The sequence below is a fragment of the Dysidea avara genome, chromosome 8, assembly GCF_963678975.1.
Source record: "Dysidea avara chromosome 8, odDysAvar1.4, whole genome shotgun sequence".
NCBI classification, from domain to species: Eukaryota; Metazoa; Porifera; class Demospongiae; order Dictyoceratida; family Dysideidae; genus Dysidea; species Dysidea avara.
In genome coordinates this window covers 3,514,961-3,530,008 of record NC_089279.1, presented here as the reverse complement: position 1 = coordinate 3,530,008, position 15,048 = coordinate 3,514,961, and the positions used below count along the sequence as shown (strand labels likewise).

At 38.2% G+C, this 15,048-nt stretch overlaps 2 protein-coding genes across 3 annotated transcripts; one reads left to right on the top strand and one right to left on the bottom strand.

Moving 5' to 3' along the window:
* Window positions 1-540: 540 nt before the first annotated feature.
* On the top strand, window positions 541-6,374 carry LOC136264520 (mRNA cap guanine-N7 methyltransferase-like). Of its 2 annotated transcripts, XM_066059281.1 has the most exons (12): window positions 541-610; window positions 674-968; window positions 1,020-1,078; window positions 1,199-1,266; window positions 1,322-1,474; window positions 3,739-3,901; window positions 4,028-4,143; window positions 4,442-4,623; window positions 5,058-5,231; window positions 5,765-5,891; window positions 5,953-5,986; window positions 6,035-6,374. In XM_066059281.1, the coding sequence occupies exons 5-12, from the start codon at window positions 1,355-1,357 to the stop codon at window positions 6,073-6,075; spliced, it is 957 nt and encodes a 318-aa protein (XP_065915353.1). In that variant the 5' UTR covers window positions 541-610; window positions 674-968; window positions 1,020-1,078; window positions 1,199-1,266; window positions 1,322-1,354; the 3' UTR covers window positions 6,076-6,374. The 2 variants fall into 2 exon arrangements, with proteins under 2 accessions (XP_065915353.1, XP_065915352.1); XM_066059280.1 differs by having other exon boundaries at window positions 1,020-1,266.
* A 5,445-nt stretch (window positions 6,375-11,819) lies between these two features.
* LOC136264518 (cadherin-87A-like) lies at window positions 11,820-15,025 on the bottom strand. Its single transcript, XM_066059277.1, has 14 exons — window positions 15,007-15,025; window positions 14,866-14,949; window positions 14,317-14,363; window positions 14,058-14,264; window positions 13,911-13,999; window positions 13,768-13,857; window positions 13,632-13,700; window positions 13,500-13,575; window positions 13,311-13,444; window positions 13,233-13,258; window positions 13,137-13,176; window positions 12,596-12,676; window positions 12,491-12,542; window positions 11,820-12,432 (listed from the first exon to the last, which is right to left on the bottom strand). Exons 2-14 carry the CDS (start codon window positions 14,942-14,944, stop codon window positions 11,959-11,961), a joined length of 1,464 nt encoding a protein of 487 aa, XP_065915349.1. The 5' UTR covers window positions 14,945-14,949; window positions 15,007-15,025; the 3' UTR covers window positions 11,820-11,958.
* Between the last annotated feature and the right edge of the window lie 23 nt (window positions 15,026-15,048).

The following is a 15,048-nucleotide window of genomic DNA, read 5'->3' as shown; positions in this document are numbered from 1 at the left end:
GCCTTAGGATTACCTAACCTAAATAAACAGGAATTAGAGACTTATTAAACATCACTTAACCTACAGTATGCCATTTATATATCTGGCTACAAGTTTGTAAGTACATATACAGTATAACTACAGCTGTATATACTTAGATGAATCATGCATGTATCTAGTCAAATATAACTGCTAACTTCATATGTATGAGGTTGTATATAACCTTTCAACACAATTACCAAATGGTAGCTAATCTTTGGTCTAAATGTAGCTATGTACACACTGAATTTTAAATCATTTTGAGTTTGTCAATAGCACCGTGAAGGGTGCTTCCTTCCTAGCTTCTATCCCTGGTATGGAAATTTATCACATTTTGGGCTCACATTTTGACCCCTCTTTCCAAAAGTCTGGATTTGCTCCTGTTAGTATATCAGTAGAGCTTATTTCATCATCCCAATAGTAGTAGCTACATATCTGTTGGTTAAGTGTTTGACTGTTTAGGAATCGATGCAACAGTCGCCATCTAGCAGTTTATGATCTTGTAGTTTGTGCATTTGTGTTATAGTGTCCAGGCTTGAACTTCTGAAACCACTTCACTTATATTCGCACTTCATGGATAACAACAAACAAGGTACTGACTATATATATTGCTATATATGCGACTGCACATACGCTTTGACTATATGCCTTGTAGGGCCCTATCACCTTCTTTATAATAAAGATAAGACCCCCACTCCTTGCAAACCTGATCCACTGAGGTTAGAGGCCAAGAGTGAAGAAATAAAGGAAGAAGACGCGATGATGGATACTACAGGCAAATGGAGGAAGTAGCAGATCAAAATGAACAAGAAGTGATCAGATAGTGGCAACATGTAGCAACAGCTGGTAGTGACAGTGCTAGTCATCCAATAGAGGAAGAGAGACTGTTCATGGAGGTGGGATAAACTAACTTTTGAGAAATGGAAGAAGAGGAAAAAGAAGTGAGTAAGGTAAATATAGTTCCTTCAAATTTACTCCATTATATCGTGTGTGGCCATTAGCAGTGACGTCCTCAACAACCAGTTGGCTGAGCCAAATCTTGAGTCGATCCAGATGGGAGGTAATATGCTATTTGTCTCGGTAATAGTTTGTATTCATTAGGACAATTGCTACAAGTACTATTATGAATTCTATCTCATAAACCACCCACTGTCTTAATTAAATAAGATTGTTGATTCAGTGTGGAGTGAGCATTGAAAATTGAAGAAGTGCAGTACATTTAACTAAACTGGTTCTTTCATTGTCCAGGTAAATTGTTAATATGCAGTAATGTTGTGCCTTTATAAAAATCATATCTGGATAGTGGGTGGGCATTAATTGGGAAATTGACACTAGTATGGCTTCTACATCAGGTAGTAAAAGGAAGCTACCAGAAGATAATCTACCTGGAAAAGAATACAACATTCCTCAAGTTGAGAAATTTGTTACCAGTGAGAAGAATGCCAAAAAGGATAAGGTAAGTCTTGGACACTCAGCTTGTTTTTCAACAATGGTCAATACTCTGACTGCATAATTTGTATGTAGTATCTCACAGGCCATCTGTAGACCAAAATTGAAAATGAACCTGTCATCGCATTGCACTGTTTGATAGAAATTTGTGGTTCTGGCAAAGTCTGCATTTGTGACTGGGATTGAGAACTTTTTATTTTGATAGCTTGATTGCATTTGTGGTGTGATCAGGCAAATCAGACATGTATTATGTTTTGTGTGAATATCACACCAGGTCCCTAGCTATTAGCAAATGGTAAGAATGGGTCTACACTAGTGCTGAAACGATTATTCGGTTATTTGCCTCGGACTATTCGGTTGGCATGACACTATTTGATTCGTTAACACACTATTCGAATAATTGTTAGCACTTTGTACACTGTATTCAGATGCCTTGAAACTTGAGACTATGAATGAAGTGATGTATCTATGCTGTAAAAATTCTATTATAGAAAAGACAGAAATAGCTCTTAGGCCTTACCTTGCTCCCTAACAAAAGGTTTCAGTATTTGTTCAATTGAAGTAGAATAATCAAATATTCGGTTGTTTTGTTCCACAACTATTCGAATAGTAAAAATTGCTATTCGTTTCAGCACTAGTCTACATTGGTCTATCAGAATAATGAGTGGCTAATTGCAATAGTGAAATGAAGTGTACTTTTGCATGATGTTGTGTTACTTCACTTTTGCATTGAAAATAGATTCTGGTATGTATATTTACACCAGCATCTAACCTGGGTCATTACTGCTGACCTGGATGATTTAAACTGAGGTGTACGCTTAAAGTTATATTTTGGATGCTTATTAGGTTAAGCCTAAATGGGTAGCTATATGCGATAACTAAACAGGAAAGTTTGCAGACAACTAAACACGTTTCCTATAAGTGGATATGGCTTTGTGAAAGTACCCATAATTCAAAGGATAGTTACCTTTATAGGCACTTAATCCTGGGATCAAATTCAATCAAGTAATCAATTGGCATCAAGCAATCAAACATCTAGTTTGTGAAATGGACTTTATTACTTCAAGAGCATATACATGTCTACACTGGCTAAAATTTAAAGGAATGAAATGCAATTTTTAGCAACTCAAACTTCAACACACCCAATTAGCATGGCTGCACACAAACAGTATCACACACTCCCTATAGATGGACGTGGCTCACTAAAGGAACTGACATGGGCATGCCGCAAGGCAATCATACAATAACAATCAATTAGTGGATGTGGCTCCACTTAAGTCAACAGATATGGGTTCATGTATACCTATATAGACTACAGTGCACACTATCACTACCAGTAGATGGGTATGACTCCACATATGCTTACAGACAATAGCATATAATCCAACAAATGGGCATGGCTCACAAACGAAGCTGGACTGTAAAAGGGCTAGACCTTGATGTGTTCACTTTAACCGATTAATTCATTTCACACATGGGTCACACTGGGATATTCTATAAACCCTGATGACCCAACGTGGTTTTGATGCTGAACTGATCTGCACTTATTCCATCAGTCTCAGTACAAGACTTATAAACTGTATAATTAGAAAGTTGCACGAGACCACTGTTATCTTGTCTCTCACCATCATGATGATCAGTTGGTTCCCTGTTTAGAGAAAGGCAACTCAACTTTTTTTTCTTTTTTTTTGGAAGAAAACCTTGAGTTCTTGATTTTTGTATGCATTATGAGGGGCATGCTGCCTTTTAATTTGAAAGGATACACTGCTGGTAGCTCACTACAACACTTGTATGCCCATTATCAGTGAAAGGAACAGTGTACACTCCAATGAGTAGTGGTGTGCATAAGATCCTGCATTAATGTGCTGTGGATAACATACTCAGTAAAACAATTACTAAACTGACAGAGCCTATAAAATAGAAGAAATGCTAGTTGCCACAGATAGTACTACACCAAGACTTACTTCATCTACCTCCATTTTACTATCTCACAGTATATCAATAAGCAATTCTATCAGTACAGATACCTCTTTACTTGTATTTTACCAGCAAGCAAAATTTCATCTCCTGCAATATCAAAACAGCTAGTGGAACAACCACCTAGGCTACTTTATGAACTTGGCAATTTTTTGTATTCTTTTTTAAGTCTAACCCTAGGCCTCCTGGATAATAGTACCAGTATGTTGTTTTTTCATAATCATAAGGCCGGGCTTGTTTGTAGGCCATTATGTATATTTGTATGCGTAATAAGTGTGATTGGTCCCATAATAGAGTCGAATATTTTATCTACGCAACTTCAACAACTGGGTGAAGAGTGTGCTGATCCGCATGCACATACTCCAAAGAGATTACACCGTGCTAGACATGTGTTGTGGCAAGGGAGGAGACTTGCTCAAGTGGAAAGAGGGAAACATCTCTTATCTTGTTGGAGCAGGTAAGCTAGGGGCTAGAACCCACAGGCATTCAAGTCCCTTTAGGGGGTAATTACTAAATTGAAATCACAGTGCTTTTTATGATCATGGTGTACATACTTTGCATTACCACTGTGGTTACATTACAGATATTGCAGCCACGTCCATTGAACAATGTGATACCAGATACAACTCAGACAGGATGAGAGGTCGTCACAGGCAGCCACTATTCAATGCTGAATTCCACACTGCCGATTGTACAAGAGTGAGTGGCACCATCTACATCTTGTCTATACTCCTGTTGCTTTGGGCCAATATTTCCTGACCAAGTGGCTACATCAGGTGTACACATTTGGGGGAATTTCAAGTTGAAAATTGACAAGTGACCTTATTACATAGTGATATTAAGTAGGTGATTACATAGGTCATACTAATTGCACATTTAGAAATTACAACATGGCCAGTTTAGAAAGGTGACACACAAGTTTCACTGTTCAAGTTAAAATTGTGCTGGTCTGCTTGTTCTATTCATAGTAGCTATGGTGGATTTAATTGGTATGCAGGTGAGACTACGAGATGTGTATAAGAATCCTTACATGAGGTTCAACATCGCCAGTTGTCAGTTTTCCCTCCAATACTGTTTTGAGAGTGCTGCTCAGGCAAAGATGATGTTATTGAATTTATGTGAGAACCTGCGACCAGGAGGCTTCTTAATTGGAACCACTATTGATTCCAATGAATTAGTGTAAGGGTGTTAAATTGAACAGATGATACATGTATAGTTTATCGTGATTAAATATTGTATACTTATTGGTGAGGAAGTTAAATTGGTAAATTGGTGAATTACATGTAGTTATTTACCAAATTAAAGCTTATGCCAGTAAATGAGTAGCCTTGCCAATATAGTTAAGGAACAAAATTTCTAATCATAATCCCTGCCAATTAAACATATGTCCAAACAATGTCATGTGCTTTTGTCATTCAAGTAGAAAACATCCATTGTGCCTTTTATTGAAGGATATGTAAGTGTTTTGATTTTTATTGTGGGTGAAGGATACCTGAAAAAAGGATATCTATCCATACACACCTAAAATCAGGATTTCTCTCTAGTGTAGACACTTTTAACATGCTCCTAAGGGTGCACTATAATCCTTATAATTGTCTGCCCTCCTCTTGCAGGTGTCGATTTAGATCCTCTACTGAGGGTGACCACATGTGTGGCAGCAGCATCTACTCTGCCATCCCATCATTTAACATCGATGATATTCCATTGTTTGGAGCTAAGTATAACTTCCACCTCGAAGGTGTGGTGGATGTTCCAGAATATCTAATACACTTCCTTCTCCTAGTAAGGTAGGTATACAGTTAGTGTTATATATAATCACTACAAGTATATAAAGAGGCAGGTGTGTCCCATGCAAGTAGCTGTTTTGCTAAAGGTGTTGATCCCTTGCTACTGTTGTGCCTGGTACCAAGTGGTATGTTGGGGCTTCCACTATTTTTACAAAGGACTTCTGTCAACATAAACCTCTTTATGGGTACTAATTTGCAGAATGTTATACATATATTGTATGGGTTGATATCAGTGGAATGTGCTTACTGTTGTATCGAGATAGCAAATGATGTTATAGCACTAATATGGAATTGCAAATAAGGTATTTTTCCTATGCTGAGTGCTATTGAGAGGTTTTTTTGCTAAGTGCTATCAAGATAAACTTTTTATGCCAGAAAGAATTGCAATTATATTATGGTTTCGTCATCTTTCTGGTGATGAAGAACAACATCTCCATAGCCCTTCATGTCCTTGTTAATGGTGACTGTAAGCTAGTTACACCATTTATGCTATATATGTGGCAAGAGGAGAAAAGTCTCTTTATGCTGTTTAGAATGTTGGAAGAACACAACATGGAGTTGGTATTAAAGCAGGACTTCCATGAATTCTTTCACACAAGACAACAATTCGTTGAAGATGTTGACCTCCTCTACAGGATGCAAGCACTGGATAGACAAACTGTATGCACACACTACACTATAATATAGCCTTGTGTTTACTATAACTACTATATCACTATAGGGTGAAATATCTCAAGAAGAATGGGATGTGATTGGTGAGGCATTTTAAAGTGTTGCTTATTGTGGTTTACCATATATGGTAGGTCTATACCTGGTGTTTGCATTCAGAAAACGTCTGCAGTGAACCATCTCAAATGCTCTATTAACTATATAAAGTACTCCCATCATTTCAGCTGAAGGAAGCGAAAACAAAACACTCTTCCCTGTTCCTGTATGTGGTATAATCACTTCAATTGGAGTACAAGTTGTTATTATTTATCACACAGATGTATGCCGGTAGTTAGTCATAGTTGTAAATTTCTCTCTCCAATGAACAAGTCATTGCAACTAAATTACATTATATCAATGATAAATGCACGTGTATATTATAATTATGTTGTAATTATGGATGATTTGAGATATTAAATTAATGAAATATAATTTGTGAATGAAAATTAATGTTAAGAAATGATTGAATGATAATAACACTGCAGATATATTATATTACCTCAATGACCAAGCATCTTCAGCTATGGAGTTTTGGTTGGTGCATTTGATATAGTGTCCATCTCAATTATTTGGACTTCATCAATAAAAAACCAACAAGGTGCTGCCATGACCAAATGATTACAGAAAATAGGAGTGGGTGGTATGTGTAGTGATAGCCTGTGTACATTTACATATAGCAAAGCTCTACTTTTGTAACCAAGTATGACTTCGACCTTGAAGGTGCCGGGATGTTCCAGAATATCTGATACACTTCCCTCAGTCTCCTGGTAAGGTACAAGCAGTTAGTAATAGAGTTTATAGTCACTACGAGGAAGTGTGTGCACTGTGCAGGTGTATCTCATGCAACTAGCTGTTGTGTTGAAAGTGTTGGTGCCTTGCTACTGTTGTGCCTGGTACCAAGTGGTGTCTTCTATTACAAGGGGCTTCCATCAACATAAACTTCTGTAAGGGTGCTATATGCAGTATATTGCATTGTATGGATTGATATCAGTGGAGTAGACAGTAGTGTACTTATACTGTAGTAGTAGTGGTGTGGTGAATTGCATGTAGTATTTTTTGCGGTGCTAAGTGCTATGGAGGTAAATCAAGAGGTAGACTTTTTATGCCAGAAAGAAGATGGCAAACTGTAACTAGCCATATTATGGTTTCAGTTTGTGATCTGGTATATGAAGGATGCCCTTGCTAATGGTGATTGTAAGCTAGTTACATCTTTTTGAAATTGTTATGAAGCCTGTGCAGTAAAAGGAGAAAAATCTCTTCATGCTGTTTAGGATGCTAGGACACAACGTGGAGTTGGTGTTAAAGCAGGACTTCCATGAATTCTTTTACACAAGACAACATTCAATTCTATGATGATGTAGGATGCATGCACTGGACAAACTGTATACACACACTAGACTATAGACTATATAAAGTCTTTTGTTTACCATAACTACTCAGTATATTACTATCTCAAGAAGAATGGGATGTGATCGGTGAGGCATTTTAATAGTGTGATGCTTATTGTGGTTTACCATGTATGGTAGTGTTTGCATTCAGAAAGCGCTCACAGTGAATTGTATCAAATGTTATAACTATTATAAAGTACTTCATCATTTCAGCAAAAACAAACACTCTTTCCTGTTTCTGTACTTGGTAAATCACTTCAGTTGGAGTACAAGCTCTGTTTATCACAGATACATGGTAGTTATATTGGTCATGGCTGTAGCCTCCCCAATGAAAAGAGCACACATAGTGGTTACATCAAGGTCTCTTTGTACACAGAAGACCCCAGCACGTATTGGCTTCTGTGTACACTTATGACACATCTGGGGATTATCAGTGACCTTCTTATGCAGGTTTGGCATGCAAACTACACATTTACAATAAACTACACTTATTACTCCTCTTGGTCCCATCACCAGGATTCTCTCTCAGTTCTCCTTTTGTCATTAAGTCCTGTTGACCCTTTGCAACTAATTACATTATATCATTGATGCATAGAATGTAACACTTTCACACCTCAGATCAAAGGAGCCGCCCGGGCTACATACGAAATTTAGCCAAGCTATATACAACTGGGCAGTGATTATATAGACGTTGAGGCCAAAATCGATTGTGGGGATTGATTAATACTCATGTGATTAGGATGCACAACCAGGTCTAACCTATTTCAACTCGTAGGATGGCGAGGATAACAAAATGCTCTCTGTCTGAGTAGTTTTCATGATGAAATTCAAGTAGTGCTATAGCTTATTCACTGATCGTTTCTGCACGTTTTCGGATACAGACACATCCCCATCGTGAAGCTACTACTCTGCACGGAGTAACCATTCTACAACCTATCTAGGCCTTTAGTGAACTCCATACTGTTTCTGTAAACAATTCAATATAGCACTGATTAAAACATTAAACTCACGTAACCGAAATTCTCTGTGATATCTCTAGGATATGTACATTCATTGTAACTGAACGTAACCAGCTGCTGACCCATAATCAAAAATTTTAGGTATGCATATGTAATAAATTATATCCAGTGACTGCACTCGTATTGGCTTGGGTGATTGATCGCCCTGTACAGGCTATCAGCTGGCCTGATAAGTGTTACATATTAGCTGTAACACAGGGCATTTGGGCTTTGCCTGATATGTATACCCTTGGGCCTGCGGCCCTCGGGCACTCAGGCATACATATCAGGCAAAGCCCTCATGCCACTAATTTTATAGTTGTAACATGGGCACTTGTGATTTGCCTGATATGTATGCCCAAAGCCCAAGGGCTGCGGGCATACATATCAGGCAAATCATGAGTGCCCATGCTACAACTAATATGTAACACTTCCATTCAGGCTGATATGATAGCCTTGATGCCAATATGAGTGTAACCACTGGATTGGTTTTATATGCATGCCTGAAAGATTCGATTATGGTTAGGCAGCAAGTAACGTTGTAGCTACGATTGTTATAATAAACAGACGAGTCCTACGGATATCATGAAAAAGTCGAGTAGGGCAAATTTCGGGGAATTTACAAGTGTTTTAATGCTTGTGCATTGTTTAAAGACTACTCACAGCATATACTAAAGACCTAAAGGGGTAAACTTCATTATAGAGTAGTTAACTCGTGTCATTTGTAATGTGGGTGTGTGCACATTCAAAAATGTGCCGAAACGCTTGTGAATGCACTGTAAGACTAGTTCTAACCTTTAAGTAACATTTCCCAACTTGTAGAATGGCAAGGATACTTCATTTGAGTGCTTCTTGTGGCAACACTTCAATTTGTGGTAATCATCAAGTGGGCATTCCACAATTGATTTCGGTCTGAGCTTGTATAAAACAAACAGAACTACCACATCCACATCAAGGCCATGCTTGCTTTGATGAAAGTGGCTTGCTCTTTAAAAGTGCATCCCGGGATACATTTCAATACACACCGGTGTACATTCAGATGTATTCCTGTAAAGGTATACATGGCAAATGTATCCTCTGGAATTCCTTTGATCTGAGGTGTCAAATTGTTATATATACACACATTACTTGAAATGTTTTATTATGTACAATTAGAGATATACAATATTGAAATAAAATTTATGACTGATATTTTAGTATACAATTTAATGAAATAAAATTTGTGAAATAAATATATAGAAATTTTCAATCAAATGATATAATAAAGCTGTGGATATGTAATATATTACAATTCAATTGTATTGGTGATTCATTGCCTCAATGATCAAGACATCTTCAGGAGTAATGTCTTTCGATGACATTTTATGTGCTGAAGAGGATCCCTTTGTTTTCCACCACACAGGTTTCCACACGTCAAGAATTTCTGATACCTTTAGCTTCATGACGTCCACAGTATCAATGAGTGTATTACTACCCAGTGTGATTTTCTTCTGTGACACAGCCTGACGAGGACAGATTATTGCTTCAACATATTGTGTAAGTGTGGGGATGGGCCATGCTGGGTTGATGTCCATAAGATTAATGGATCGGCTTTTAACATGCGAGGAGGTTGAATTTGAAGCTTGGCCAGTGCTACGCTGCTGAGCTGTGGATCCACAGAATGAAATGGGCACTGTTGGTCCTGTCACCTCAAAAACTTGCACTACTGAGTGACTAAATATGCCGTACCTCTCCAGGTCATAACTGTACATTGGCATATCATAAACCTCATCAACGCTCAGGCTATGAATGTTCTTGTGCATCGGAAAATTTCTGCAGTCATTAGAAAGCAACTTTGTAGCCAACACCATTGGTGAGGGAGCAGATTTAGTTGTTGGTCGAATTGACATTGACCTCTGAAATGATGAGGGTCCGTAGTTACTGGAGGAAGACGACTGTCGTACTGAATTAGAACGTTGGAATGGCTGCCATGGTCTAAATGAGCTTGAGGATTGGTGCTGTGGTGAATCAGCTATACTGCTTTGACTTCTGGGGGCATAGTTGCTGCTTCCATTGCGATGGGAACTTCTACGAGTAAAGTTCTCTGATCCGGAACTGCTTGGTCTATGCTGAGTCTGGCTGCCAAGCAACAAGGAGTAAACACATTTCCATTGGTCATTTCTGCTATACTGTGGTGACAAATCCCCCTCAGGGAGTAACACTAAGAAACTATCAGACTTCAAGCCAAACAATTTTCTAACTTCTTTATCAAACTCTTTGACAGTCATTGAAGGATTAACATACAAGTCTTTAACCTCAAACCCAACTAGTGAGATTATAATTGGTACAGTGGATTTCAGTGACTGCTCTTCACCATAGAACACATCTTCAAGCTCGCTATCAACATACTTGTTGACAATAAAACAATCAACTCTCTTAGAGTGCACTCCAATCTGCTGCATCCCCGAAACAGGCTTGAAGTTCTCGTACCACTTCAGCTGGTAACTGGGACCTATGTTGTACCTTAACATGATCATGTGTGTTAGCTCACAGTACAACAACCCATCCAACACTGTAACCCTGCAACTCTTCCCATTGTGAAATGTGCTAGGCCACAAATGCAATGTCACGTCAACTGGGTCACAGCCACTGTATATCTTTGACAGGTATCTTGTGGGAATGGCTAGTCCATGGGGAATAGCATCCAGATGACACATGAGGCTACGACCAGCAATTTGGGATAGCGTCCAAGGTTGTTCCTGTATAAGACGTTCTTCTGGTGCTTCCTGATCGTCATTCAGTACAAGAAAGTCGTGTAGACCAATAGCTGCTGTTCTAGGGACATGGTGAGCAATGTGTAGACAAATCTTGCAGAATTCTGTCACACTACTGAAGGAATGGTACCAATGGTGTCTCGCAAATGAGAAAGAGTAGTTTGGGCCTCCACCTTTGACTTGAAGGGTATCGTTTCGCCACCAAAAAGAAATGTTCTTTCCGGCTAAAGGACCCACACGAGGTCGAATATCCAACGTCAAGGACAACTCTCGAACTTGTTTGTATCCCACTAAATCGAAACTGTACGTTTTACTGCTGTCTCTCACCTCGTCACCCGTGAGGAAGTCATGATTGGCACCTATGTGTTTCTCGCTACAGAAGTGATAGCGTTCAATTTCACACCCTATCCCAAAATGGACTTCTGCCAACGTCGCCACATCTGGCAACACGGAAAAAGTCTTCTTTGAAAACTGCGAGCCTTCTGAGTGCTCCTTTAATATTTCTCTAATCTGTAATCTCTGTTCAGCAGCTTGTGGTAATTGTTCTCCGCTAATCGTCACGTTGACATCGATGGGTCGTAGTGTAGCATATCGTAGTCCTGTGTCTTCTATTAAGTCACCACACACGAATTTCTTCGTCGATACCTTTCCAGAACATTGTCCCATCAGATCCGCGACCAACTAGCTACCAAATACTCACAACGAATATCCGGAGAATAATTATTTTGTATACTCTAAATATCCGGATTTATTTTAAATACATCTACAAGATTGTGCTTGTGTACGTATGTGTATATTTGTGTATGTATGTGTGAAGTAATAAGCACCAAACGATAAATAATAAAAAGTAAATGTGATTTGTGTCAAGTTATAGTTTCGATCAGTCTTCATCAAAATTAAATTGATTACCATCAGACAGCAAACCTGTGTTCTCATCTTCTGTTTCAAAAGGGGTAGTAGGAGAGGTGGTGTGAATCACTTCAACAGTCTCTACGGTCTCAGGAACTTCTATGGTTCTCTTGTAGGAGGCTGTCTTCTTGTAAGAGACTGTGCGTGTTGTGGTTGTACTAGTAGTACCTCCACCAATATTCCCTGACACAGCTTCATAGGAATCAGAGCCACCATAGCCACCAGTAGTGTCACCATAGCCACTGGTACGATATGATGTACTTTGCTTTTGATAAGATGTAGATGGTTGACTGTAGGCCTGTGCAGAGGAGTATCTGGTAGAAGTTTGTGTGTCATCAACATATTGACCAAGCCTCATGCTGTTTGAGTAGTCTGGCGGTTGTACGTTCTTCATCTCATCGTCACTGTCCTCATCTTCACACTGAGTGACAGGTATCTCTAACTCCTAACACAAAATTCATTACATTGTTAGCGCCACACATTTAATGGATACAAAATCTCACCTGGGATGCATAAATTAGGTTGACTTCACTGACAGGTTCATCATCAACGTCACTACAGATGACAAATTGTCAGAAATCAGTACCACAACTCATTCCTTCACTTACATAACAATTTCCTGTGACTGAGACTCTTCCTGCCACTCTGCATAAGGCTGCACCCACAATGGATTTTGATATACTCCACCACTACAATGACAAAATTAGCGTATACAGTCATGCATGTATGTTCTCTATATAAACATGCTATTAATTGAGAATCATGCCTTGCTTGTAAATTTTGTTGATATTAGCCTGGCTTTTAATTGGATCAATAATTAGGTAGATGATTGACCCTAGAGTGCAAATAATAACTTGCAAATGTATAATGTGAAGCAGCTCCAGCACTCTGTCCATACTACCTATACTATGCCCAATAGCAGGGGCCAAACAGTGAGTTGACTGTTCTATTAGAGTATCTTAACTTTCGTTACCATTAAACTGAATAGGAACTATGGTATCATGTCAATTAATTGTGTGGTATATAATTATAGAAGGAGACTGAAAATTTACAGTTTATGTAAGTGCCGCTGGGCCAATGATAACACCACAAAACACAACACATTCAATGTGTAATTCTAACATATAAACACATTTCCTAGACACTTACTTGTCAGTATTTTCAAACTGATCCAAAGAGACAACAGATTCTAAAAATAATGAAGAATAATAAACATTGATCACATACAGTTGAAAATTATCTTACTGAGTTCTTTGTGAGCTAGTTTTCTCCTACAAGAGAACAACAGGGTGAACAAATATTTACACTAGCTCATGCCATTACCTTCTTCTCTCCCAGCAGTAGCAACATATGAAGCAACAGCATAACACTATTGCTATTGCGACTAGGAAGGCTATGACAATCCAAAGAATTACCAATAAGTCTGAATTATCATCATTTTCATCTACTGGGAAACGCTGGAGACCATAAATAACTTTAAAGGAATTTCTTTGTCATAAAACTGGCACTTACCCTGACTTGAAGGACAGATGCTCCGACAGCTTGATGAATTGAAGTGTTAATTGTACTGTACATGCGATCTATTATACTATTATATAAGAGAAAGTGTGAAACTAGTTATAAATTTACTACTCAAATTCTTACGATATTATTGGACCACGAGGTTTAAGTTCAAAAGTGACTGGGTCAATGCCGTGAACAATAACATCAGTTCTGTAATAGTAACATGTTGTGATGATTGTTTGCCATAAATTAACAGAAAATATGAGGTATCACTCACTGAGAGATCTGGAAAGAGTCTTCTTCATCGCTGGTTCTTGGCCTGATAGTGTCAATACCGATCAAGCATCCTGTAGCTCTCTGGAAAATACTGCAAAATTGCAACAATATAACGTACTATGACATATGTTTGTCTTGTCTCACTTAATGATTGACACAATGTTCATACGGACTATTTCAATAGGAAGATTGACTATGATGATGATACGATATTCATCACTGACAACATATACCTGAGAAATAAGACCAATAAAATAATATGTATCATTTCACGTTGTCATTAAAACATACTCGGAGGTCACAGAGAGCAAACAAGCTGGGGGCTTGACCATAATTGTCATATACACGAATTCTGTTGTAGTATATTTGTCCAATTTTATCACGGAACAAAGCAGTTGTAGTCATCACTCCAGTCTCTCGTTCTATCAGATATGGCACATCAGTATTCTCCAGCTCATACCAATGCACACTATGGTTGCCAATATCCATGTCGGTTGTCTGTTAACAATAATTTGTAATATATGTGTGATGTGTTTTATGAAATACTTACGATAATTGTAGCAAATTCAGATCCATATGCCAAATCATGACCAATAGCTGGGTAGAAATATATTTGCATGGTAAAATAACATTTAATGTACTATATAAATTATTTGATGCTTGCATAATGAAGTTCATTGGTACAACACTATATAGCACTAGTAGAGCTTATTACATCTCTTGAAAGAAAACATTCATATGCTGAGATGTGGCTGGGATATCTGGTACGAGAGGATTTATAACAGCTATAATTTCTTGTGTTTGTGTGCAATAGTACATATGCTGTAAATACAATGTATGTAACTGCACAGCTAGGGTGTAACTAGAAAATTTTAGAAGGTGAGGCAAACCTGATTATTCTGTAAGAAATTGAAGGTAGATGACTGCTCTATTAGAGTGTCTTGATCTTTTGAAGCAGTAAATTCGTAATTTAAACCTAGTTCCATAACTTTTACCAATGGTAGCTCTCATATGCTATAGGTCATAGTGAAATAAGGAAATGATAATGTAATCGCATGTGACAGTGTCAGTAGCATCATTGAAAACCACTCTATCTCACCTGCTACATATGGGTTGAGCAGACATTGTGGTGGGTTGTCATTAATATCCTCCACACATACTGTTGTTGTACTGACCATGGCCACTGTAAGATGATCACACGGTCACCACATACAATAACTTAAAACTATTAATAACTTACATTGGTATTGGTTCTGTGCATCGTTTGGTTGATAGCAGAAAT

What these genes read in the sequence shown, in the direction of transcription:
- LOC136264520 (XM_066059281.1), top strand. Translation starts at nt 1,355, where the DNA reads ATGGCTTCTACATCAGGTAGTAAAAGGAAGCTACCAGAAGATAATCTA. An exon ending in ATTGATTCCAATGAATTAGT is followed by an intron (nt 4,624 to 5,057) that starts GTAAGGGTGTTA and finishes CTCCTCTTGCAG; the next exon opens with GTGTCGATTTAGATCCTCTA. An exon ending in AAGCACTGGATAGACAAACT is followed by an intron (nt 5,892 to 5,952) that starts GTATGCACACAC and finishes ATATCACTATAG; the next exon opens with GGTGAAATATCTCAAGAAGA.
- LOC136264518 (XM_066059277.1), bottom strand. Translation starts at nt 14,944, where the DNA reads ATGGTCAGTACAACAACAGTATGTGTGGAGGATATTAATGACAACCCA. An exon ending in GACTCTTTCCAGATCTCTCA is followed by an intron (nt 13,701 to 13,767) that starts GTGAGTGATACC and finishes TTACTATTACAG; the next exon opens with AACTGATGTTATTGTTCACG. An exon ending in CAGTTTGAAAATACTGACAA is followed by an intron (nt 12,677 to 13,136) that starts GTAAGTGTCTAG and finishes TTGTCATTGTAG; the next exon opens with TGGTGGAGTATATCAAAATC.